This window comes from Bufo gargarizans, chromosome 6 (genome assembly GCF_014858855.1).
Source record: "Bufo gargarizans isolate SCDJY-AF-19 chromosome 6, ASM1485885v1, whole genome shotgun sequence".
NCBI lineage: Eukaryota > Metazoa > Chordata > Amphibia > Anura > Bufonidae > Bufo > Bufo gargarizans.
This window is the reverse complement of record NC_058085.1, coordinates 69,603,784-69,630,675: the sequence shown is the minus strand read 5'-3', so window position 1 is coordinate 69,630,675 and position 26,892 is coordinate 69,603,784. Positions and strand designations below refer to the sequence as shown.

General features: G+C 44.1%; 1 protein-coding gene across 5 annotated transcripts in view; it reads left to right on the top strand.

The window, feature by feature from the left end:
• Nucleotides 1–26,892, top strand: part of SEPTIN9 (septin 9) — a 225,516-nt gene that overhangs the window by 115,518 nt on the left and 83,106 nt on the right. For 4 of the 5 annotated variants that reach the window (XM_044300148.1, XM_044300151.1, XM_044300149.1 and 1 more), the window contains one exon: nucleotides 2,702–3,310. The exons of the other annotated variant lie outside the window; for it this stretch is intronic. In XM_044300148.1, the coding sequence (XP_044156083.1) occupies nucleotides 2,702–3,310 (609 nt within the window). The remainder of the gene's footprint in view (nucleotides 1–2,701; nucleotides 3,311–26,892) is intronic. 5 annotated transcript variants of the gene reach the window in all.

The window sequence follows — 26,892 nt, the reverse complement described above, 5'->3', positions numbered from 1 at the left end:
CCGAGACACAGCCGTGACACCACCATAACTATAAGGACATAGAGGAAAGAAATGGGAGATAGGCCTTCAAGAAATGTTGTCTGCTAAAGTGCCATATACAATGCATTCAGAAAGTCTTCAGACCCTTTCACTTTTTTCACATTTTGTTATGCTGCAGCCTTGTGCTAAAATAGTTTTCCCCGTTATTCTGCACTCAATGCCCCAAATAAAATCTGTGCTAATTTATTGAAATGGAAAAACTAAATAAAATCTTGCATTGACATAAGTCTTCAGACCCTTTACTCAGGATTCAGTTGAAGCACCTTTGGCAGAAATTACAGCCTCCAGTCTTCTTGGGTATTATGCCACACCAGATTTGCATAACCTGATTTGGGGATTTTCTACCATTTTTCTTTGCAGATCCTCTCAAGATCTGTCAGGTTGTATGAGGACTTTCAGTGAACAGCCATTTTCAGGTCCCTCCAGAGACATTTAATTGGGTTCAATACAGGGCTCAGGTGCAATAAGGGTTGCACCTAGAGGATCTGATCTCTCTGCAACTGCTACATCCTTTCCACTTAAATTGACAGGGCCAGCCAGTGAAAACGTCATCACGTCTGGTGCTTTTATTCAAAGTGCAGAGGGCGTAGCAGTTGCAGAGAGAGCAGAGCCTTTAGGTGTAACAGCAACGCCTCTGTTGCTCCTAGATCCTCATTTGTATATCTTGAAACCTCCTTTTCTCAGCAATGCAGGCACACATGAACATGGGAACAACACAGATGCCTTCAGCTGTCAAGCACACATGCAACAGGTCAGCCAGTTTTATAGGTACAAATCTGCTGACAGATGCCCTTTAAAAACACAGACACACTAGTAGTGGGGGATTTAAAAGCCAAGGTTGCAATAGTTTGATATTTTTATCCATACATACTTGCTTAAAATGTTGGAAGCCCTATGAACAGGACCTATTTTCCATCATTGCAGCTCTGTTCCACATTCCCAAAATATATTTTAATCTAGACCCAAGCACCAGTTGTTGGATGTGCCTTGAAGACACGTTCATATTACCTCTCTGTTCCGGCAATTAACAACATGAATCAATTTGCAATTACATTGATCAATAGGTATACCTATGTGTTCAGCATATGGATCTCATTTACTTCATGACTGACCTGGCAATGTGACCCAAAGATGTGTTCTCCACGTTTCATAACACGTTTTCCAACAACTCACCATGCTGCCCCCAAAATTTGCTCCGTCCTTAACTTAACAGATTTTTTTATTGCATTTGGCCTTGTGTCCCTTTTTTTTTGTCCTGGATATAGATTTGCTGATGTAGGATTTTTCTTTAACTGTTTCCTGACCGCTTTGGTGAATGAATAGGAGTATAGATCAGAGTGTTACATCTGGGCGTAGGATGTGGTTAGTCTTTGTCAGCAGAAGAGAAGCAAAATGAAAATGCTAATTCTTCTACTGCTTGGTGGAGACTGCGAACTTCAGGCCAACCAGTAGAAAAGTAGTTAAGTCACATTTCCTCTGATCCATAATCCCTTGGTAATTAACAGAAATGGACTTGCTTACAGTATGTATGACTAGTTAACACAAGGTGAGTACCCTGCTGTTTCTTATAGTTCTGGTGGAGAGACATTTTCTGTTAAAGAGGTGATAATTCTTGAGGTAAACCATGACATAGCCTTACAGGTCTATCCAGCAATACAGTTTTTCTTCTAGGCATATACATCACCGGGGTTGTCTAACTGGGACAGCACCTTTTTAGTGTGAAGTGGGTGCCTAATCATCAAGGGCCTGGATTCTGAAACCCCAGCAATCAACCAGATAAGTTGTAGACAGCCATACATTGCCCCTGTAGTGGTGGTAAATGATTGACCATCGAAGAAATACACGAAGGTCCGCCAGAGTTAGACCTGCACATACTTGAGGGTCTACAGTATGTGTATGTATGGGTGTAGAATAAGAAGTAATCCAAAGTGCATATTTAGTAATGTTAGTAATGTTGAGTCTATTAACACCACATGCATATAAACTATGGGAATACCTTAACCACATAAAAAGTGCATTTTTGAACCCTTTTGCAGTGTATTGCTGCATTGCAGTAGGACACTGCAATAGTAAGCTCATTTTAAGCATGAGAGTTTGATAAAAAAGTTTTAAAAACTTCTTTATAAATACAGCTTGGAAGAAATAATGCTCTATGTAGACTGTCTATCTGTGTTGGGTATTTACAAGCTGAATTTCATGCTAGATCCTGGGGTAGAGTCATCAAAACTGGTGTAAAGGAAAAATGCCCATAGCAACCAATCAGAATCCACCTTTCATTTTTCAGAGCTCATTTGGAAAAATTAAAGGTAGAATCAAGTTGCTATGGTCAACTAAGCCAGTTTTCCTTTACACCAGTTTTGATAAATATACCTCCTTGTTTGTAGACCACTAACCCAGCTGGAAGGGATTATTCCACAAAACAAGTGACTTTTGGAAGTATATGAGCCAATGTGGAGTGTGCTTTGTATAAATGGATAGAGATGAGTTATTAATCTAAAAGCTGGGCTAATGGTGAAGTTGGCGCGAATCTTGCTGATGTATCCTGCAGCATGATTCTTCTGTTCCTAATTATGAGTCAGTCTCTATGTTTGTATATTACCAGATGTTATTTATTAACAGAAATTTCATATAAATTGAACATTGATTTTTCTATTATTCTTAGCACTGAAGAGGTCTTTTGAGGTTGAGGAGGTCGACCAATCTCCGAACCCCTCTGTCCAACCACGTAGAACCCCAAACCCACTGCTAAGAGGTGCAGCCGCACAGAAATTCCAGGACCAAAGCGCTAGGAATGAGCCACACTTGAGACATGCAGAAATTGGTGGTCAGAGGTCCCCTAAATCGTCACTAAGACGTATTGAGTTGTCTGGATCCCGGCACCCAGAACCTATGTCAAGGCGAACGGAGATTTCCATTGACATCTCATCAAAGCAGGTGGAAAATTCTGCCCCAGCCATGTCAAGGTTTGGTTTGAAGAGGGCTGAACTGTCTGGACATAAACCACCAGAACCCATACCAAGAAGAGCAGAGATCTCTCTGGGAAAGCCTCATGAGCTCCGTGGAGAGTCCCCAAATTCGAAAATACCTGAATTGAACCAAAGAAAAGTAGAAGAATCCAATGCTAAACGAATTGAGATCCAGGTGCCTAAATCTCCAGAAGTCCCTCCAGTCAAGCAGATTGAAAACTCCATTCCAACATCCACTGTGCTTCACCATCAAGAACCAAAACCACAACCTGTCCAGGTAGAGGTTCAGCAAAGAACCCCTGAGGGTAAGTGATCTCTCCTTTAACCCAAGGTTATTGATTTAGATCTTCCATCTTTATTTTTGTTGCAATTTATGGTGCAAGATGTTTTAAGAATAACATAGGTGTAATGTGTATGAGAAGAGGCAATACAGGTGTGATACAAGAAGTATCTGAAGGTAAAGCAGGATCATTAGAGGACTACTGGAAGGAGCGTCCTGTAGCATTTATTCAAAAGCTGATTGATATCATTTGACTTTAGACCCATCGGCACTTTTGTTGGCGTAGTATAGGCAGCATGTGATTCTACCATAGAGGTTCCATCATTTTACTTGACCTTTCTACGATACCTTAGGACATCAAAGCAAGGCTCATTGTGTTGCAGCTACATTGCACCTCATCGGTGGATATAACGCATTTTCTGGCTCAGGGATGGACATGCAAGAACAGTATAAGATCCCTTGTTCTTGATTAACTTAGCATAAAGTTATGCCTCTGTAATAATCCAGAAGTAACTGCAAGCTATGAAATACATTAGCTCTATTCCTTACATGGAATCAAGAAGGAAGTAGGTCCTCTAACCGACTAGACCAGAGGCCAGGAACCTTTGGCACTCCAGCTGTTGTGAAACTACAGTTCCCAACAGACTCCATTCACTTCTTTAGGAGCTCTAGGAAGAGCAGAGCAAGTGTGCATTCTGGAAGTAGTAGTTTCCCAACAGCTGTAGTGTGGGAGGTTGCCTAGCCCTGTACTACAGCCTTGCGCAACTCCAGAGGTTGCATTTGTTCCAGAATGTGATGGTTCAGAATTTCTTACTTTTGGCCATCCACAAAAGATAGAGATCTGGCTTATTCCCTTTCTTCCCATTGAAATGAGCATGCATGCTCGTTTATGGTGGAATTGGGAGAAATACCTCTTTGGGGAATTAGACTACATTTATGCCATGTTTCTGGCCAGTGGCGGTATTTACCACCATGCAAACCAGGCAATTGTGTGGTGCCCCCACTTTTCAGTGGGCCTCCGAGGTGAACATGCAGGGAACTGCCTCTGGGAACAAAAATTCTGGTCTCTTTAACTGTCAGCCTGAGGGAGGCTCTGCTGGTGACGTACATGACGTCACTTCGTCACTGATAGAGAGAAGTTATGTATACAGCCCAGGCGCAGAAGTCTGGGAGTGTCTGAGAGCGTTGAACTGTCGCGGCACACCAATTAAAATACAGTTGGGTGCAGAAGGAGAAGGGTCTGGCAGCAGTTGGGTGCAGAGGGTCATGCGCTGTGACTGTGTCTGTAGGAAAAGACTACACAGCAGAAAGAAGCACAATGTGGACTCCGAATGTGAATAATGCAACACAATAGGGATGTCATCTACTAAAGGCTAGAGCTATGATGTCACATGGCCTCTCTAACAAAATATTTAACTGAAAATGCATGAAATAATGCTGATAAAAGTGTGTCTGTGGGTTAATAACATGATACATTACTAAGACACCAGTGACCTCCCTATACAACTGTTTGCATAGACACATAGCTGTGGTTTACCTGAGTAAAACGCCCATCCAAGGCTCTATTCTAGTGTTGAGTGAATCAAAGTGACTTCAATACAAATTGCATGATAAATTTGATTCGCCACAAAGCCGAATTTCCTCGTGCTTCATGTTAGCGAATCGATTTTACCTGAAATAGCGTAACAAATCTAAAAAAAATCATACTTACTTCATCCATGTGGTCGGGACAGGCACCACAATCTTGCTTGATAAACACCAAAATCCCGTGTGCGGTGACGTATAACGTCACCATGCCGGCCGTGCAAGATTTTGCACCAAATATTGATGGCCCATCGCGAGCAAATAGATGAGTTAAGTATGTTTTTTGTTTTGTTTTTTACGCTATTTCAGCTATTATGAACTCGGTATCTCAGGGGTACAATGACGGAGGGCGGCGCAATCGCCGCTCCCTACCATTGCACCCACTACTTACAAAGAAATGCGCTTTGTGACAAAGTAATTTGTCAAGAAGCTAATTTTTTTGTAAAATTTGGAAAAGCAGCTAAATGGAGTTTTTAAATACTTGGCTAATCTCTACTCCATTCCAATATGCAGATTAGGAGTTTAGTGCAATGAGGGCGTTAATATTGCTCTTGTTGCACACAATCTCTGTTCCTTTCTGCAGCCAGCCCTTCACTCGCTGTTTTGCCCCTGCTTGGTCTTGTCAATCCAAGAAGCCAGGAAAGGGATGGCCACAGAAAGGAAAAGAGCTTGGGTGTAACATGAGCAACAGCGACTCCCTCATTGCACTAAAGGCATGTTAAGAAAAAGCATTTTAGCTTGGGAACTGCACCTTGGATCAACAAAAGAAAAAGTGTTTTTTAATCACTTGAACCACAGCTATGCAAACAGTTTAATAGGGATGTATAGTATATTATGCTATTACTTCACAGACCTGGTTTTATTAGCATGATATCATGCATTATTAATAGGATATAATGCTGTAGAAAAAATGTTTTTGATTAGGACCCCTAGATAAAACTTTGTTTGGGGCCCCAGTATATGGCTAGCATTAGAGTATCATAATCTGGCAATGTGCACTTGGAGCCACAAAGGTTGTCTCCCCAAGGTTTAGGGTAATGCAGCAGCATGATAGTACTACCGGATATATTATAGCAAAAAAAGAAAGAAAAAAAATCTTTTGTACTGTTTGCATTATGGTGATAGATGTAAAAATTAACGTGACCCTCCTAAAGCTCTAACATTTGATGCATTTATTTTCTATGTAAAATTTGACACCAGGTTTTTGCTGTTTTTGGTTTTTTTGTGCATGTGGCGCCAGACTGATTAATGCCACAGCCTCCCATCTGCCATCCTTTGACTCCATGGCCAGTTGAAGCCGTACTTGCTCTACAATATTGATGATATCATAATGTCATTGTGGCCTTTCCCCTTTTTTATTAAATGCTTGCATTGATTTCGGAGAGACGAGGCTAGACTCCAGTCTCCCGTGTGGCGCATGAATTACATTTTTCCATATGATATGAACGATGTCGAGTTGATTTTCTGCCGAACTAAAGTTTTTAAATCTCATTTCTGTTCAGTACAGCAAAGTGGGTTCAAGTCCTAGACGGATATTTTACATTTTAGTCGCTCTTTGCACATATTGCATCATATGATTAATGAATAACCTTTAAAGAATGCCCTGTGTCCAGGCTTCCAAAATGGTCTCATTGTTCCGATGACTTGTCACATGACTCTTACTGGTTTCCAGTAACATATAGAGCTCATGATCCCAAAGAAATGGGTCACTGATAGACAGAAAGTGATTTTTTTTTTACTTTTTTACGTTACTAAAGTACTTCTTCCTCTAGAGTTTTCTAGAGTTTATAAAACAGCTGAAGGTTTCAAAGGTGTGGACTAAAAATGGACAATGACAGTGTTTTTATAAGGGAGGGGACAAAACTAAGATTTTTCGAGGTGGTAGCACAATCAATATATTACCCATGCCGTATGAGGGGTTATACTTCGTACAGGACGTCAATGTTTCATCACTAAAGGTCTAATCTGGGGAACCCCCCTCACAAAAAACAAATGTGCCAAGGAGCCTACAGTGTACATCATGTACAACCGCACATATGAGACATTGCATGCAGAGACGGGTTGCAGCCTGCTGTTGCTTCTATTCTCTGTTTTTTGGGGCAAAATGCCCTCTAGTCAAAAGTTTATAGATTATCCTATGGGATAACAATCTGAAATTTTTCTAAAGGCGTTGTCCCATCTGGGACATTTATGGCATATCGCTAGGATATGACACAAATGTCAAATAGTGGTGGCTCTGGGGCCTGTTCCTATCTCAAGAACGAGGCCCTGGAGTGAATGGAGAGCAGACCGCACATGTACAGCATCTTCTTCATTTACTGCTATGGACAGGGGTGAACTGGCCATAGACCCTACAGGGAAGTTTCCCGATGGACCAATTCCCAGGAGGCCACCAAAGCTCTCCTCATGGCCCCCGGCTGGGTACATAATGATCTAATGCTTTCTCAGCATTAATTAATGCTGATTAAAGGGGTTGTCCAGGTTCAGAGCTGAACCTGGACATACCTCCATTTTCACCCAGGCAGCCCCCCTGACATGAGCATCGGAGCAGTTCATGCTCCGATGCTCTCCTTTGCCCTGCGCTAAATTGTACAGGGCAAAGGCATTTTTCTGAGTTCCGGTGACGTACCGGGGCTCTCTATGGGGCTGACAACCAGTAAAACGGCTAGGGCAGAGCTAAAGCCCGCCCCTCAGAGCCGGTGACGTCACCGAACACACTGCCGGGCGGAAGTTACCGCCCGGCAGTGTGTTATTGAAAACACAAGAGCCCGTGCCCTGCGCGATCTAGCGCAGGGCATGGGAGCGCATCGGAGCATGAGATGCTCCGATGCGAGGCTCAGGGGGACTGCCGGGGTGAAAATAAGGGTATGTCCGGGTTCAGCTATGAACCCGGACAACCCCTTTAATGTTGATGGTTCCTTTGCCCCTCGCCGGCATCCACAATTGCCCTCCTGAATTCAACTACATCTCCATCCACAGGACAGTAATACAGCTGTGTACTGTGATGCCGGTGGCAATACTTTATCCTGCACTGTGGTATTTGGTTATGATGGGGCGGTATCTTGTGCTGCACTAAGGTACTGCTAGCCCTGCCAACTTTTGTTGCCCTGTCTTCTGTCAATCCAGATCTGCCTACGACATGGGGCCACTTTTAGTTTTTTTTGCAGGGCCACTTTAAGTTCCCAATCCGTCCCTGGCTATGGGACTTTAAAAAATTGCGCGCTCAGCTATTTTCTGACACTCGGCACTCTCACCGGTCAACTGTTATCGGCAGGCGCCAGCGTCAGACACTAAACAGTAGATGAAGTTGGAGGCAGAAGACCATTTTCAGCTCCCATTCAATTGAAGGTTTCCATTGAAAGACAGCAAGCGTAGATCTTAAAAACCATAAAGGACTTCTACACAAGGTATGTTAGAAAATTGCATAGAAAATTGCATAGATTTTCATTCGACAATGAGAAACCAGAATATCCCATAATAAGGCCTCATGCACACGACCGTTTTTTTTTGCGGTCCGCAAAAACTGGGTCCGTAGGTCTGTGATCCGTGACCTTTTTTTCGTCCGTGGGTCTTTCTTGATTTTTGGAGGATCCACGGACATGAAAAAAAAGTAGTTTTGGTGTCCGTCTGGCCGTGCAGAGCCAAACTTATCCGTCCTGACTTACAATGCAAGTCAATGGGGATGGATCCGTTTGACGTTGACACAATATGGTGCAATTGCAAACGGATCCGTCCCCCATTGACTTTCAGTGTAAAGTCAGGAGTCCCTATTATACCATCGGATCAGAGTTTTCTCCAATCCGATGGTATATTTTAACTTGAAGCGTCCCCGTCACCATGGGAACGCCTCTATGTTAGAATATACCATCGGATTTGAGTTACATCGTGAAAACTCATATCCGACAGTATATTCTAACACAGAGGCGTTCCCATGGTGATGAGGACGCTTCAAGTTAGAATATACTACGAACTGTGTACATGACTGCCCCCTGCAGACCCCCCTCCCTCCCCAGTTTGAATATCATTGGTGGCCAGTGTGCGGCCCCCCTCGCCCTCCCTCTATTGTATTATCATTGGTGGCCAGTGTGCGGCCCCCCCGCTCCCCCTCCCTCCCTCTATTGTATTAATATCATTGGTGGCACAGTGTGCGCCTCCCCTCTCCCCCCCCCCCTCGATCATTGGTGGCAGCGGAGAGTTCCGATCGGAGTCCCAGTTTAATCGCTGGGGCTCCGATTGGTAACCATGGCAACCAGGACGCTACTGCAGTCCTGGTTGCCATGGTTACTTAGCAATATTAGAAGCATTATACTTACCTGCTGCGCTGTCTGAGATCGGCCGGGAGCTCCTCCTACTGGTAAGTGACAGGTCTGTGCGGCGCATTGCTTAATGATCTGTCACTTACCAGTAGGAGGAGCTCCCGGCCGGTCACAGACAGCGCAGCAGGTAAGTATGATGCCTGGCAGCCCCTGATCTCTTACAGGGGGCTATGATACGCACAATTAACCCCTTCAGGTGCGGCACCTGAGGGGTTAATTGTGCTGATCACAGCCCCCTGTAAGAGATTGGGTGCTGCCAGGCAGCAAGGGGCAGTCATGTACACAGTTCGTAGTATATTCTAACTAGAAGCGTCCCCATCACCATGGAAACGCCTCTGTGTTAGAATATACTGTCGGATCTGAGTTTTCACGAAGTGAAAACTCAACTCTGAAAAAGCTTTTATGCAGACGGATCTTCGGATCCGTCTGTATGAAAGTAACCTACGGCCACGGATCACGGACGCGGATGCCAATCTTGTGTGCATCCGTGTTCTTTCACGGACCCATTGACTTGAATGGGTCTGTGAACCGTTGTCCGTCAAAAAAATAGGACAGGTCATATTTTTTTGACGGACAGGATACATGGATCACGGAGGGGGATGACAAACGGTGCATTTTTCGAGTTTTCAACTGACCCATTGAAAGTCAATAGGTCCGCAGAAAGTCACGGAAAACGGAACAACGGCCACGGGTGCACACAACGGTTGTGTGCATGAGGCCTAAGGGTAATGTTTTGTGTCAAGTGTTTAGTGGATGAATAGCGCTCATTACTGCCTACAGGCATAATCAGGCATCAGAGTCGGGTTACGTAGGCTTTTTTTAGCTCTTTATGTTAAAGGGGTTGTTACATCGCGCCACTTCCATGGCAAGTTGGGACTAAGCACTGACCCCAGTTGGCTGGGCTTCAGAAAAAGCCAGGTGGCCCAGCTCTCCGCTATTTCCGTAACTCACATTGTAGTGAATGGGAGCTATATGAAAAGAGCAACACAAGACGCTACACTGCTTCCATAACTGGAAGTTACAGAAGCCGCGTAGCTTGTTGTGCTATGCTCTATGCAGAGCCCCCATTCACTACAATGGGAGTTACGGAAATAGCAAAGAGCTGGGTGACCGTCGTCTGTGCTACAAAATACCTAAAAGTCATGTACAATAAAAAAAATAAAAAAACTATGCAAAACAAGCTCATACTTTACTACCATTCAAGGATTTGTTAGGAAATATCATCATTTTGGGGGTTGCAGAATTTGATTTCCAATTCATTGTCCAGACACAGTAAATTTCCCTTATTTTTTTTCTACTGAACTCCAACTAAACAGTAAAACGCATGCACAGCTAGGAAAAAGTTTGTTGAAGAATATTGGCTTTGATTGCCAAATGAGCTACGACTAAGGGACTAAGGGGGAGGGGGTGCGCAGGGATGTCTGACCTAGTGAGTCATGAAACTTACCCAGTGATCTGGGAATTCTGTTGTCCTGGGAGGAGATTGGAAACTGGCTTTATTCTACAAATGAAAACCCTTTCCTGGCCAACTCTGGCCTCAGCGCATCTTGTCACACCACTTTTTATTGTCTGATTTAGCAGATTTTAGTGGAGTGGAAACGTTATCGGGTAATGACAGCTTTACCGTCCTTGTTTTGATAACTTTGAAATCAACAGTAGGAATATTGGAGACGTGGCTAGATGCTTTTCTGTACCTCACCGAGCCAGCCTGCCCTCGCCCGGTTACATTTTGGCAATTCATTTTTATTTTCATACTGCAATCTATCTCTTCCTTTTCCGAACATACATTTGGTATATCAGTAAGACGTGGAGGAGACACCGGTAGAAGGTGGTATAACTGCAGGAGCAGACCAACCAGGAAAATAACCAGCTCTCCATAATGATCAGATATTATAATCAAGACTATTTGTAAAAGGTGCTTATTTTTACCTATGAACCAGGCTGACCTGCTGCATCCCCTCCACTTTGATTGACAGGACCATGAGGTGTAATCATCACACCTGGCCCTGTTAATCAAAGTAAAGAGGGCGTGGGAGTTGCAGAGAGCAGAGCCTCTAGGTGTAACGGCAACACCCCCATTGCTCATAGAGGCTCATTTGCATATATTAAAACATCATTTTTCTCAGCAATGCGGGCACATATGAACATGGAACCAACACAGATGTCTTCAGCTGCCAAGTGCACATGTAACAGGTCAGGCCAGTGTCATAGGTACAAAGCTGCGGACAGATGTCCTTTAACTTTTTTAGATGGATAGGAGCAAGTAAAAATGGCTGTGAAGATGGACCTCCAAGGATAACATTTCTCTGTTCAACCGACATATTTCACTGTATTCCTACACAAACATGCTTCATATACCATGTACCATGCATGTTGAATTTACTCTGGTGGCCTATCTCCAATGGAAAGAGGGTCAGACATGCTGAAATCCAACACGCCAGATCCTTCTTTTCCCAGCACATGCCACTGGTAGAGAGTCAGGAGGCCCCCCCTTACACATAAGATCTTCAACCAATGCTACCAAAACTATGGGGGTTATTTGTTAAGACCGGTGTTTTAGACGCCGGTCTTAATAACTCCTATATCTGGCAGTGGATCCGCTGAAGTTATGAAGAAGTTTCCTAGCTGTCTTACATTTAGGGTCCATTCACACGTCCATAAGTGTTCTGCGGATCCGCAAAACACGGACACTGGCAATGTGCATTCCGCAATTTGCAGACCGCACATCGCCAGCACTATAATAGAAAATGACTAATCTTCTCCACAAGTGTGGAGAAGAATAGGACATGTTCTATTTTTGGGCGGAAACAGAAGCACGGATGGAATGCGGACAGCACATTCCGGCCCCATTGAAAATGAATGGGTCTGCACCCGTTCTGCAAAATTGCGGAACGGATGCGGAACCATTTTGCGGACGTGTGAATGGACCCTTAGACCAATTTATTGGCATAAAACAGGCATAGAAAATGATGAGTGAGATGGGCATATCAGCCCGTCCCCTTTACTGCCCACTTTTTTAGACCTGGCGTGAGCAGGGAAAAGTCGCAGATTGTGGCGCAAATAACCTTTGTCCATGATAACACAATACCTTTAAAGAGGACCTTTCACTAGTATACAAACTAAAAACTAACTATACCTGGGGGCAGAGCGGCGCCCAGGGGTCCCCCTGCACTTACTAGTATGCCTGGGCGCCGCTCCGTTCGCCCGGTATAGGCTCCGGTGTCTCAGCTCCGTCTGTTGTACTGGACTGATTTTTTTGTAGGAGGCGTGTCCCTTGCTGCAGTGCTGGCCAATCGCAGCGCACAGCTCATAGCCTGGCTATGAGCTGTGCGCTGTGATTGGCCAGTGCTGCAGCAAGGGACACGCCTCCTACAAAAAATCAGTCCAATACAACAGACGGAGCTGAGACACCGGAGCCTATACCGGGCGAACGGAGCGGCGCCCAGACTTACTAGTAAGTGCAGGGGGACCCCTGGGCGCCGCTCTGCCCACAGGTATAGTTAGTTTTTAGTTTGTATACTAGTGAAAGGTCCTCTTTAAGTAACGTTATTATCTGTAACAAAGTTTGAAAATCATAGAAAACTAGGGAGAATGGTACATTTCACTCACTGGTCAACATCATCAAAGTCGGCCATAGGCTACATGCACACGACCATTCAGTTTTTTGCGGTCCGCAAACCGTGGATTCGTGCGCCTTCTGCAATTTGCGGATCGGAACGGACGGCCCATTGTAGAAATGCCTATTCTTGTCCGCAAAACAGACAAGAATAGGACATGCTATATTTTTTTTTGTGGGGCCACGGAACGGAGCAACGGATGGGGACAGCACACAGAGTGCTGTCCACATCTTTTGCGGCCCCATTGAAGTGAATGGGTCCGCACCCGAGCCGCAAAAAATGCGGCTCGGATGCGAACCACAACAACGGTCGTGTGCATGAGGCCATACACATATGAGAAGCATCAGCTAGAATGTGACCAGTCATTCATGGGATCGTTGATCCCACCAGCAATGTGACAGACAAAACCGGCCAATCAGGAAGCCAGGTAAAAAAAACTAAACAATGGGCTTGTGCAAAGTAGCCAATGAATATCTAGATTCGGCAGATCAGGCATAACAGGTAGATTCAGCCGACCATGCAGATTATATTTTTGATCTGTCATTGTCCATGAACTTTTAAACAATGGCGGACCAAAATGGCCTAAAACGGCCATTATGGCCGCCTGTTATGTTATGTATGGGCAGCTTTAGTCTTCTGTTTTCTCTGGTATTTTCTGTAAATGATTTCCTACTTACGCTAATGGGATCTTAAATGTTGTGTGATGCACAAGTGCTCAAGTGGTTAAGTCCTGATCTCCGATCCTGGCCAGCTGTCCATGAACGTGGTGCTCACTGACAGCAGAAGGACTTGTCCCAATCTATCCATTAGTAAGAGCCAGTGGGACAGGAAGGATCTAATCTCTGGCGTCTCGTGGGGGCCTGCTGATCCTGCAGACGTTTGTTTAGGATTTGGGGGGGATGATCCTTAAGCTCAGGATGCAGCCCGGCAGCTGCTTGGATGGCAAGGATGAGGTGGTGAAGTTGTGATATAACGGGGGGCGGGACAGCTGCTTTGGATAGGGCTAATTAAATGCCAACAGCTGCCCCAGACGTTGATTTATATTCAGCATTAAACATGATTAAACTGTGAAATATCCTCGGCGCACAAGCCATCATTCTTCACTGTTCTCAGAACTACATCTTGGCCCAAAGATATTTTTGGAGCGTTTTTTCCATGGGCACATACAGTATTATACTATCTGTAGTGGAATTCATCTCTACAGTAGGATCAGGATAAGAACCAGAACTCTGTCTTCAATGTTTGACGTGACAGCAGAAAGCAGATGTGTATAATGGAGTCGTTTCGTAACTCCCCCCACTGCAGAAATCAATCTTCCGTGCAATTCTCTTAGGCCTCAAAAAAAATCTGGGCATGGGAAAATGATCCTTATCCCCCCAAAAAGAAGGTTCCATAGTAGAGGTGAGCAAATCAATTCTAACAATTCAAAATCAGCTTTCTGGGGCACCGTGGGGCCTGGCCTCTCCACTCAAAAGGCACCACTGCTCCCCTTTGTATGACAGGGACAGACATCTTTCCTGGCCCTGTCAATCTGGCTCTGGCACCGTTGCTCCCAGTATTGGCAAAAGTGTAGAAGATCTGCTTCTGCTACCAACGGCTCATGTGTCGCTTAAGTCTGGGCACACCCAGAAGTGGAGCCGTCAGTGGTCCATGCACAGTCGGAATCTGCGCTACTCAGATAGCAGCAGCAATTCCTTTGCGTTTGCGCTAATACTCGGAGCAACGGAGCCAGTGTGAGATTGACGAGCAAGATTTCTGGGCCTGTTCATCAAGTGGAAGGGGGCAGTCTTTTAAGCAGAGGGGTATCCCCTCAGTATTCCAAAAGGCTGATTTTGAACAAATTTGATTTGTTATAGTGTGAGTTATCGACAAATTATGCGATATGAAATCGCTACTGGAGAGGGGATCCCCATCATTTTTGCCAAGAGGCCTCCCCCAGCCTAAATTTCACACTGCTCATGAGCAAGACAATAGTATTTTAATGCTACTTAAATAGGTTGTCCAGCTGGCCAAAATTTTAAGTAAAGTTTTCAGAATAGTGTAAAGAAATAAAAGAATCAATACTCACCCCAACCAAATGATCGCTGCTGCCATTCCAATCCTTACTGGGTCTCCGCTGGTCTCCAAATGTCAGGAGATGTCTGCTCAGCCAATCAGTGGCCCAGGAAGGTCATTCTGTGGCCAGTGTACATACATATATTTTTTATTAGCTGTATTAAAAATGTTAAGTTTCGATAGTTAGGCCCCTTGCAGATGAGCGTGTCCAGATTTGGTCCGGATGCGTTGCGAATGTGTTCAGTGAAAAATTTGCAATTTCGCAGGCAAAGTCATTCGGTTTTGCCTGCGATCGCGTTCAGTTGTTCAATTTTTATCACGCAGGTGCAATGCGATTTAATGCGTTTTGCACACGTGTACATCTCTTAGAAACCATCGGTAAAAAAACGCATCGCATCCGCACTTGCTTGCGCATGCTTGCGATTTTCATGCTGCCCCATTCACTTCTATGAGGCCAGCGTTGTGTGAAAAATCGCTGAATATAGAACATGCTGCGATTTTCACGCAGCCCCATTCACTTCTATGAGGCCAGCGTTGTGTTAAAAATCGCTGAATATACAGTAGAACATGCTGCGATTTTCACGCAGCCCCATTTACTTCTATGAGGCCAGCGTTGCGTGAAAATCTCCGGATATAGAACATGCTGCGATTTTCACGCAACGCACAAGTGATGTGTGAAGACCAACGCACACGTACACAGCCCCATTGAAATGAACGGGTCGGGATTCCATGCGGGCGCGATGCGTTCGCATCACGCATTGCACCCGCGCGGAATAGTCGCTCATATGCAAGGGGCCTTGGGGGGCATGTAGCGGAGGAGGTAGCTCCATGCCACTTTTATGACCATCAGGACACCAGTGGGCAGTTTTGCTAATTTTCCAAAAAGGGTCACTATCAGAGAACACATGAATACATGATTCAACAAATCATATATTAAAAGACAACTAAACCATTTCTACATTTGTAGATGTTTGCATCACAGCAAGACCACAAAAATCAAGAGGCATTTACTTTACAATATTCGTATGCCACTGAGGCTCTATCAGACTTTGGTAATGTTGGTTTGGTTGTAGTTAACGGGGTTCTCCAGGAATGATTTAAAATGGACTCTGCTTAGAGGGGTGAGGAGGGAGTGAGAGCTTCACTATGCACCACACACTGCTCTACAATAGATGGTAATGATGTAATCCTGCCTGTAGTATGTCTTCATGGCTGAGCAGCCTGACAGGAACACTCACCAATATGTAGTATATGCATGGGTTAAAGCAGGCATGCTCAACCTGCGGCCCTCCAGTTGTTGCAAAACTACAACTCCCAGCATGCCCGAACAGCCTACAGCAGGGCATTGTGGGAGTTGTCGTTTTACAACAGCTGGAGGGCCGCAGGTTGAGCATGCCTGGGTTAGAGCATTCTGTGTAGGTTGCTGGCAGCCATTTTAAATCTTTCCTAGAGAACCCCTTTTTCACTGGATAATCAGAACTGGAAAAGTGAGTTGAATTTTCCATCTATTCCAGTAAAGACTAGGACATGCAACTACTGCAATCATTTGACACATGATATCCTATCTATAGGGATATGGTAATTAACAGACTCGACTAGATTTGCTAAATTGCTATGACATCATCAGCTGCTTGCATTATTGCGGGAGACATTAAACAACTCGCCCTTCTTTTTGGCCCGGGGAAATTGCAAATTAGATTTTTATTATTTCCTGTTTCTTATAGAGAGCCAACATATACTGTATCACTGCATTCACACCGATCCCCGTTTCAAGAGGATCGGAGATCGGCACTCCTGATGTTGCAAAACTACAACTCCCAGCGGGCTCCATTCACTTCTATGGGAGTTCCAGGACCAGCCAAGCAAGTGTAGTTTCACCACAGCCGGAGTGCCGGAGGTTGTTGACCCCTGTCCTAGATACACGTTGTAACCCAGTAGTCCCACTCATGATGCTGTCATGTATTCACGTTTACCCAACAGGATCCCATAAAAACATGCAATCTGGACGCAGCAAGCGTTGGATTTAAGTTCAGTTTTCTTTGACAGATAACTTTATAACAAAAGGTACGAGCTTTTGCAGCATCTCTTGATGATTCACTAACCACAGTAGACTTTGGAAGCCGGATGTCATTATTTTTTGTTACAGCTTCAATTAGTTAACCCATTATGTTGGGTCTTTTCTCAAATTTTAGAAACACCCAACAAGGGGTTGAAGCATTGCTCTTCATATTCATGTGACTAAACCCGAGAAGTCGTTCTTGAAACCTAGCGTGTTGTGATTTCTCCATTACTACCATAAGGCAGACCATGCATCTGCAGAGGCCCCCAAAAGAGCCCATCCAAGGTTTGTCTCAATCCTGTTTTAATGGGTGGTGAGAACCGACATAGTTTACTTCCAGCTGAGGTACGGACGGGGTTACGTGTGCCGCTGCAGCCAATGATTGGCCTCAGCAGTGACCTGTCCCCAAGCAGCATGTGGCCCAGCAGTGACATGCTGCATGGTGACATGTCACCACTGAGGCCAGTCATTGGCTGGAGCAGTAATAAGTGACCTCAGCTGTACCTCAACTGGAAGTAAACAAGTCGGGGACTGGAAGATTGCCAAGCAGAGCCAGGGTGCTGGACGGAATGATAAGGAGCAGGTGAGTATGATGCTTTCCATAATGGACGACATGTTAGGGGGGCATAGATAAAAAGAGGCCAAATCCTGAAAAAAAACTTTAAATGTGGCATTCCCATAGCATGCCATCTTTACCACAAATCAGTGGAAACATCTAAAAGTAACCTTAACTTAGCCCCCCAGGCAGTAGACCATGCAAATTCACAGTGCAGGACTGCAAAGTACAGTATGTAAAAATCGGCTATAATTGGTGCACCAATCACTACAGTTCCAAACTGGTGGATGCCCAGAGAACTGTATTTTGGCTGGATGGCACGCACACATTTCAACAAACACAATCCAAAAGTGTGAAGAGTGGTGGTGGTTATAACTACAAAAAGGACCTAAATCCATATAAACACTCATGGTTTTGGAAAGGGATGCCCAACAAGCTCATATAGGTGTCATGGTCAGGTGTCTATGTACCTTCAATCATATAGTCTACATATAGGTTGTTTTATTATGCATATTATATGTGCTTTATACAAACCGGATTCCAAAAAAGTTGGGACACTATACAAATCGTGAATAAAAACTGAATGCAATGATGTGGAGGTGCCAACTTCTAATATTTTATTCAGAATAGAACATAAATCAGGGAACAAAAGTTTAAACTGGGAAAATGTACAATTTTAAGGGAAAAATATGTTGAATCAGAATTTCATGGTGTCAACAAATCCCCAAAAAGTTGGGACAAGGCCATTTTCACCACTGTGTGGCATCTCCCTTTCTTCTTACAACACTCAACAGACGTCTGGGGACCGAGGAGACCAGTTTCTCAAGTTTAGAAATAGGAATGCTCTCCCATTCTTGTCTAATACAGGCCTCTAACTGTTCAATCGTCTTGGGCCTTCTTTGTTGCACCTTCCTCTTTATGATGCACCAAATGTTCTCTATTGGTGAAAGATCTGGACTGCAGACTGGCCATTTCAGTACCCGGATCCTTCTCCTACGCAACCATGATGTTGTGATTGATGCAGAATGTTGCATTATCTTGTCATCTCTTTCAGGGAAGACCCTGCATTTTATAACGTCTGGATGGGAGCATATGTTGTTCTAGACCCTGAATATATTTTTCTGCATTGATGGTGCCTTTCCAGACGTGCAAGCTGCCCATGCCACACGCACTCATGCAACCCCATACCATCAGAGATGCAGGCTTCTGAACTGAGCGTTGATAACAACTTAGGTTGTCCTTGTCCTCTTTGGTCCGGATGACATGGCGTCCCAGATTTCCAAAAAGAACTTCGAATCGTGACTCGTCTGACCACAGAACAGTCTTCCATTTTGCCACACTCCATTTTAAATGATCCCTGGCCCAGTGAAAACGCCTGAGCTTGTGGACCTTGCTTAGAAATGGCTTCTTCTTTGCACTGTAGAGTTTCAGCTGGCAACGGCGGATGGCACGGTGGATTGTGTTCACTGACAATGGTTTCTGGAAGTATTCCTGAGCCCATTCTGTGATTTCCTTTTCAGTAGCATTCCTGTTTGTGGTGCAGTGTCGTTTAAGGGCCCGGAGATCACAGGCATCCAGTATGGTTTTACGGCCTTCACCCTTACGCACAGAGATTGTTCCAGATTCTCTGAATCTTCGGATGATGTTATGCACAGTTGATGATGATAGATGCAAAGTCTTTGCAATTTTTCGCTGGGTAACACCTTTCTGATATTGCTCCACTATCTTTCTGCGCAACATTGTGGGAATTGGTGATCCTCTACCCATCTTGGCTTCTGAGAGACACTGCCACTCTGAGAAGCTCTTTTTATACCCAATCATGTTGCCAATTGACCCAATTAGTGTTAATTGGTCTTCCAGCTCTTCGTTATGCTCAAATTTACTTTTTCCAGCCTCTTATTGCTACTTGTCCCAACTTTTTGGGGATTTGTTGAAACCGTGAAAATTTGAATCAACGTATTTTTCCTTTAAAATGATACATTTACTCAGATTAAACGTTTGATCTGTCATCTACGTTCTATTACAAATAAAATATTGACATTTGCCATCTCCACATCATTGCATTCAGTTTTTATTCACAATTTGTTTAGTGTCCCAACTTTTTTGGAATCCGGTTTGTACTAAACATACAGTATATTGACATTTTACATGGTCATGTCCAGGATATCCATATGGCCATTGGGCAAGAGTTGGGCTTCCATGAGGAGAATTCTATGTAGATAATTTACTTAATTATAGATAAGTTACCTTTTTTTGGACCTGGGGGGGGAGGGGGTTGGTCTTCTTTCTTGGTAAGATCAATAGTTTTACTAAGGAAGCTTTTAAAATGGGAAGATATCCTATCAATCAATGACCGGTTTATGGTCAGATTCATGTCTGCTGCAATAATAGTCAAACAGTGACTATGTTGTTATGCAATGACTGAGTTCTCCTGTAGGGCAGGGAGTATACAGAATTGGGCTCCTGGTGTGGCTCTCGCCCCCTCTGAGAAGACGTGATCCCTTCTTCAGCATGCTGTATACAAAGTTGCAAACTGTTTATATTCTGCAGACCTGGCCAAGTTAGGATAAGATGATGAAGGAAGGGAGGGAGATCCCATGCTACAATGAAACAGCAGGCTCTTATAAATCTATCTCCAGTTTCTGGTAAATCTTCTATAAAATTACATGGCGTTGGTTTGGTTGCCAGCTTTCCTTCCATTTACCTACTTCTTTATTTACCGCTTTTCATCTCTGCCATTCACGCGCCCCCTGTCCGTTATGGCTTCCCCTCCTTTGCTCTTTTTTTTTGGCAGTACTCTTGTTTTCTCCTGATCACATCTGTTCCAAGTGTGTGTTAGGGTTGTACAGAGAAGTGTTACCCCAGGGAATTCTGGAACTATTTCTGCCTTTTAGAGCAGAGAACGCTCTTGGGGAGGAGGGTCTGTTGGAAAACATTGCTCGCTAAGTATCCAAAAAGTCATGCTGTTTCTTTCTTCTGCTCAAATCATTCCTATGCCAGGAGCTCATAGAAATCCTGTATTTATTGTCAAGGATACAGCACGATGAATTTCACACATTACATTATGCTAAAAACAACCAGAAGATGCAAACAAACATTCATCAGAAATAAACACGGTGCACTGAAGGGAACCTGTCACCACCATAACGGCCCCCCATCCACCTGGACTACCCTACAGCTCTGTTCGTCAAGTCCCAATGGATGCTTTTGGGCTAACTTTTCAGACAAACATCTTTATAATAGACCCTTTGAAGTTAAGGGGAGCAGTGGACTTCCCGCTCCAAGTCAAGGTTGCCACGTCCCAATTCTACTTCTTCAGTCTTGATCTCCCAGCTTGTTTAAATCAGATGTGTTGCAGCTGAAATACCATGCATCCGCCATCATCTAGTGTTTTTGGCACTTGTACAGTAAACTTAAACTCACTGCGCAGGTGCCAAGTCTTGGGAATAAGTCGCCAAGATTCTGCACCTGCGCGGTGAGCCTCTGAATCCAAGTACACGGCAGCTGGACTCACTGTGCAGGTGTCAAAACACTAGATGACTGCACATTCTCTGGATGTCAGGCGTATTCCAGAGCATTTTTTATTTTTTAAGTCGGAGTGAGGAAAAAATAATAATCAGTACTAACTTGCCGATCCCTGACCACTGCTGTTTGGCTGCTGCTCCGGGCGTCACTCCTCTCCACTTCCTGTTCTTGGTCTCCATACCCTGGAAACGGTTTGGACTGCTTGTTTTGACAATCAATGGCCAGAGCAGTGACCCGCCTCAACCAGCGATTGGCTAAACGGGTGGTCCAAGACGTTTTCGGACTCTATTATAAGTCAGTAGGGACTGTTGTGCACCAGTGGTGTCCATCACATGGTAGGTCCAGTCTCCAGTAGTCTTCAGTCCAAAATAGGACATAGTCTGAGTTTCTCAGCATGGGCCCTTAGTTCTTGGACACTTGGCATGGACACTTACTTCTGTGGGTCCATTTGTTATCCATGTTCAGCCTGTTGTGCACACGCTAAGTACACAAACAAAAAAAATACGTTCATGTGAATAGACGAAGACAAATAATACATAAGAAACGCAATAGAAATTAAAGAACTCATTCAATCGGTTTTCCAAGTTTTAGCCAATAAAGGTTATTATTTGTATAATGAAAAGTTATACAATTTTCCAAAACCTATTTTCTGTGAACTCCTCCTAGTTTTCAAGATCTCTGCTTGCTGTTCTTCATCAGGAGACTTCATTGTTTACTGTCAGTGGATACAAATCCTGCACAATATCCTGCACACAGATGCACGGCCCTGTTAGGGTACGTTCACACTAGCGTTATTCTTTTCCGGCATAGAGTTCCGTCACAGGTGCTCTATACCGGAAAAGAACTGATCAGGCATATCCCCATGCATACTGAATGGAGAGCAATCAGTTCAGGATGCATCAGGATGTCTTCAGTTCAGTCATTTTGACTGATCAGGCAAAAGATAAAACCGTAGCATGCTACGGTTTTATCTCCGGCGAAAAAAAAATAAAGACTTGCCGGAATGCCGGATCCTGCATTTTTTCCCATAGGAATGTATTAGTGCCGGATCCAGCATTCAAAATACTGGAATGCCCGATCCGTCCTTCCTGTTTGCGCATGCGCAGACCGGTAAAAATGTGAAAAAAGATACAAGACACATCCGTCTGTCCGCATGACAAGCGAAGAGACGGATCCGTTCTTGCATCCGGATGCGTCTCACAAATGGTTTCAGTCACATCCAGATGGACGGATCCGGCAGGCAGTTCCTGACGACGGAACTGCCTGCCGGATCACACTGCCGCAAGTGTGAAAATAGCCTTACAGTACAGCTACTGTATCAGAGCTGCCACCTGTGTGCACATCACATGACCAGGGCAGATTTGTGTCCAGTGACTGTAAACTATGGAGGCTCCTGATGAAGGTCAGCAAGCATGGATTGATGGACAAAGATTTTTTGAAAAACTGCATACTTTTCATTACATGATGAATATATTTTACTTGCTGACACCATAATGTACTTTATTGTCCATGTACAGTACTGCCTTCATAGAGAAAAAGGTCAAAAGAACGATTTTAGTGTGAACAAGCCCTAAAAACACTAGCTCTTGTCTCAGGTCTTTTTGAAACTACTGCATATGGCATGATCCCCACATAGCGCCCCCTGGTGTTACATTCAGTTTTTACAGTGGCTCGGATGCAGCAGTTCTGTAGATATACTTGGGCTACTTTCACACTTGCGTTGTTGTATTTCGGTATTGAGATCAGGCAGAGGATCTCAATACCGGGAAAAGAAAAAGGTTCTGTTTTGTCCTTTTGTATTCTGAATGGAAATAGATCCGTTCAGGATGCATCAGGATGTCTGGCAGCATTGCGTTTTGTGACCAGACACAAAACCGCTGCAAGCTGTGGTTTTGTATCCTGTCAGAAAAACGGGAAAAAAACGGATCCAGCACTAAAGACAATGTAAGTCAATAGTGACGGATCCTTTTTTCTTTAGGGACCTAAAAAAAACTGATCCGTCACTCATCTTTCAATGTATTTTTTTTCCATTTTTACTTCACACAACTGCATCCTAACGGAACAGATGCATCCTGATGTGCAAAATCAAAACTGATCCATTTAATTCCGTTATTGAGATCCTCTGCCGGATCTCAATACCGGAATTACAAACGCAAGTGTGAAAGTAGCCTAAGGCTAGTTTCACATCTGCAGTGTGTATTCCGGCAGAGAACAGCTGCTGGAATTTTCCAGATCCTGCACTGCCGGATGCAAACAGAATGCATGCTGGCCCCAATATGTATAAAAGGGTCCGGCATTGATCCGGCAAAAATGCGGAGAATCGGCCGGACACAAACCGCTGCAAAAAAAAACGTTTACGCATGGCCGTTCCGCAAGAAGGATAAAACAGCTATATAGTGTACACGGTGGAAACAGAAGGCTCAGTACACCATGTAGTTTCTGCAGTTGGCATACTAAAACTCAGCTTCCATCCACTTGAATATGAGCTGAGCTGCAGTACCCCTTCTACTTTTAGCTCCGTACAATTTATGCGGTGCGGCGGCTGCCTGATCAGTGAATCTAATATTGATTACCTATCCTGAGGACAGATCATGAATATCTAGGTCCCCTTTAACTCTCCCCTTCGTTCAGAACACATGCATGCTTGGCCGAGCACGTAGGTGCATGGGAGAGATAACTGTTGGCCAAACAAGCGTTGTCTCGTGACTACGGCCAGCCTAAGTCACCGTATACTACAGGTTATATAATAGTCTTGTTACACCTCATTATAAGCTTGTCAATGGGGACAGTAAGTGGAGAGGAGCATTATTAACTAGCGATTTTCTCCACTCTTGAGTAATAGAAAAAAAAAATACTCTGAGCTCCTACCATTGTGCCCTTCCCGATCCAGGATGATTCACACACAGCATGTGAACAGTGATGCTGGCTGTTTTTCTTGGTGATGGTCCTAAATAGAAAGATTCCGTCATTTTGTGAGTGCATCTAGTAATCTTCTCCTACCCAGATGTTCCAAAACCATATGCAAGTGCAGAGAGCCAGCTGTGGAGGTCCACTGCGCCCCTCCTGTTTTATACCCCAAACAGCAGGACTGCACTCTCTCCAACTAAACCCCCTCCCCTCAACTTCATTACCTTCACATCCAACATTTCAGAGACATCTGTATCTACTGGTCATCTAAGGCTGACCACACAAAATAGATCTAGGTTGGCGGCCCCTGCCAATGTCGGCCGACCTCCTCCCCATGTCTGCAGTGGGTGTCAGGGGAGATAGCTGTCCGAGTAGTTTATGGATGACTATGTTATGTTTGAAAATCCATCCAAAGCTGACCGGATCTAATGTGTATGGTGACACTTAAAGGCATATCTCTGATTTCTGGAGACAACCTACTGTATACAAACTGCAAACTCATTTTATTAAAATCTTATTTGACTGTAAAGGTGGTCGTACACATGGGCACTACGAATGGGTGAACCCACTGATTTTGTTTGTATTTGATGTTCGGCCTATGTCAGAGGAAAAATGGACTGGGCATGTTGATTTCAACATGCTTAATCCTTTGCTCTCTAGGGAGTGCCACAAGCCCCAGGGGAGTGGAGCAGAGGATGGGAGTGGTAGTGGCAATCCTTACACAGATACGCCGTAAAGCCAGGTCAGTGACAGGAGGACACATCCTTTCTTACCTCTGGGCACATCCTAATGTTGGAGCTCCTGCGTGATGGTAGTTGAGGTGCCCTTGGTGTTATGACTGTTGTACGGGTGCAAGGTGTGTAAAGTCTTTAGCCATAACAAGCAAATACCTTGTTATCACGCACGCCTTTGTGATCCTAGATAGTGTTTGGATATCTGTTCCTCCTTCCCTCAGGAATTCTCACCTTCACAGGAATGATATTACTCCTGGAGAAATACTCTCTTTTGTTGCCTCTAGCTTCACACAGGCTCAAAGACCTTTGCTTATGTCACAAGCAAAGAGCAAAATGAACTAGTATTTGTCTTAAATGGCAGGCAGAGCCAAACTGAAGTGGCTGCTGCAATACTAACTAGAAAGTTCTTCTCTCAGAGGGGGAAGCCAGTTCCCTCTGCTGAGTTAGGGCATAATTAACTAAACATTGCCACCTATAGACAGCTTTTGTGAATACATAGAAAACATAATACAAAGCATTATTAACATAATACAAAGCATTATTAATCATTTAAGTAATGTACCAAATTAACACTTTGCAGGGCCCCTTTTCTGGGGTACTGTAGGAGATAAGTCACCACCAGGAGGTCTGGCAATACCTTACTCCCCTCTCACTTTTCAGAACACATGCATGTTTAATCAAAGTCAATGTTCATGTGTATGGAGGATAGGAGGAATTGTTTTGGACAAACCCTCATTATTAAATGAGTAGGGGCCACCTTAAATGGGTTTGCTGCCATTTTAATATTGATGGCTTATTCTCAGCATAGGCCAAATGAGTAGGGGCCACCTTAAATGGGTTTTCTTGCATTTTAATATTGATGGCTTATCCTCAGGATAGGATATCAATATCTAAACGTTATGTCTCCGCCACAAACACACGTCAATCAGCTGTCTTGGGGTAGCTTCGGTGCCAAAGGTTGTCGATCCGTTGTGCAGTGGATAGAACTGGTACCTGCAGCGCTGCTTCTATTCACTTCAGTGGAGCGGTGCAGTAACCAGCTCTGTCCACTGCGCAACAGATGGAGCTGTGTAGCCCAGAGCTGACTTCCAGCACCAAAACAGCTGATTAGCGGGGTACAGGGTGTCGGACACCGATCAGATATTGATGGCCTATCCTGAGGATATTAAAATATTAAAATCCCGGAAAACCCCTTTAAGCACTGATTGTACAGCACTAGCCTATACAGACTTTAGGACATTCTTTTTTTATGGACGTTCATGAATAATTGTGACATAAGATTGACTGCAGGGCTCTGCTTGACACATGAAAACAAATGGTGTATGTCACTTTAAGAGGAGTAGAGTTGATCTATGGAGGTCAGCTCGGTCTCTCCCATTTTGCTCTTAGTAACCTGAGAGGGAAGCAGATGATGCCTGTGATAGAAACTGGGCTGGGGGACTCAGGCACTCCTCTCTCAGACAAAAGGACTTTTCACAGCGTCCAGCCCTACCCCAAACATTTGTGAGTAGCCCCATAAAAATATTAGTAATCCATTCTCTGCCAGGGAAAATCTTTGGACTATGTCAAAATTCAGGGTTTTCTGGAAGTTATGGGTTTTGTAGACTTTGGATAACATCTGGTGCCTTTTTAACAGCAGAATAGTTGTAAGAGTGATTTCTAGTTTTGTACTTTTATGAAGCACATTGCATTGTATGCTTTATTACACTTTGCTGTTGTTGGTCAGGTTGATATAAGTGTATTACAGGCACATATTTTTTTTGTCTATATTACAGATGAGTGTCCTGGTCCAACTGCAGATCTACTGACCCAAACTCATAGCGCCATAGGCATCTATGATGCTGTGAGTCCAGGTCAGTAGACCCGTGGTCCATAATTCAGAAGCAGAAGTGTTCCTGTAATATGCTTTTGTGAAGCTACCTGTGATTCATACTCTTATTTTGATATAATATAAATTAGTTTAGCATTCAGGACCTTCATCAGGACCATTGGAGAGCGACTAGAAGATCTCTCTCTTGGGCGGAACCGACACCTTAATGCATGAAAGGAACAGCCCGATTATTTAAGTAGGAACTGTGTAATGCATCAGTTTTCCAGTGAGGGCGCTGTAGGGGTACGATCCACCTGTTGTATGGATTATAGCTGATTACAGTAGTACAAAATGTTTTGTTTTGTAGCTGAATTTTAAAAATCCAATTATCTCTGCAAGCAAAAAAAAGCACAATAACTAGTGTTAATTGAGCACCAAAGTGCT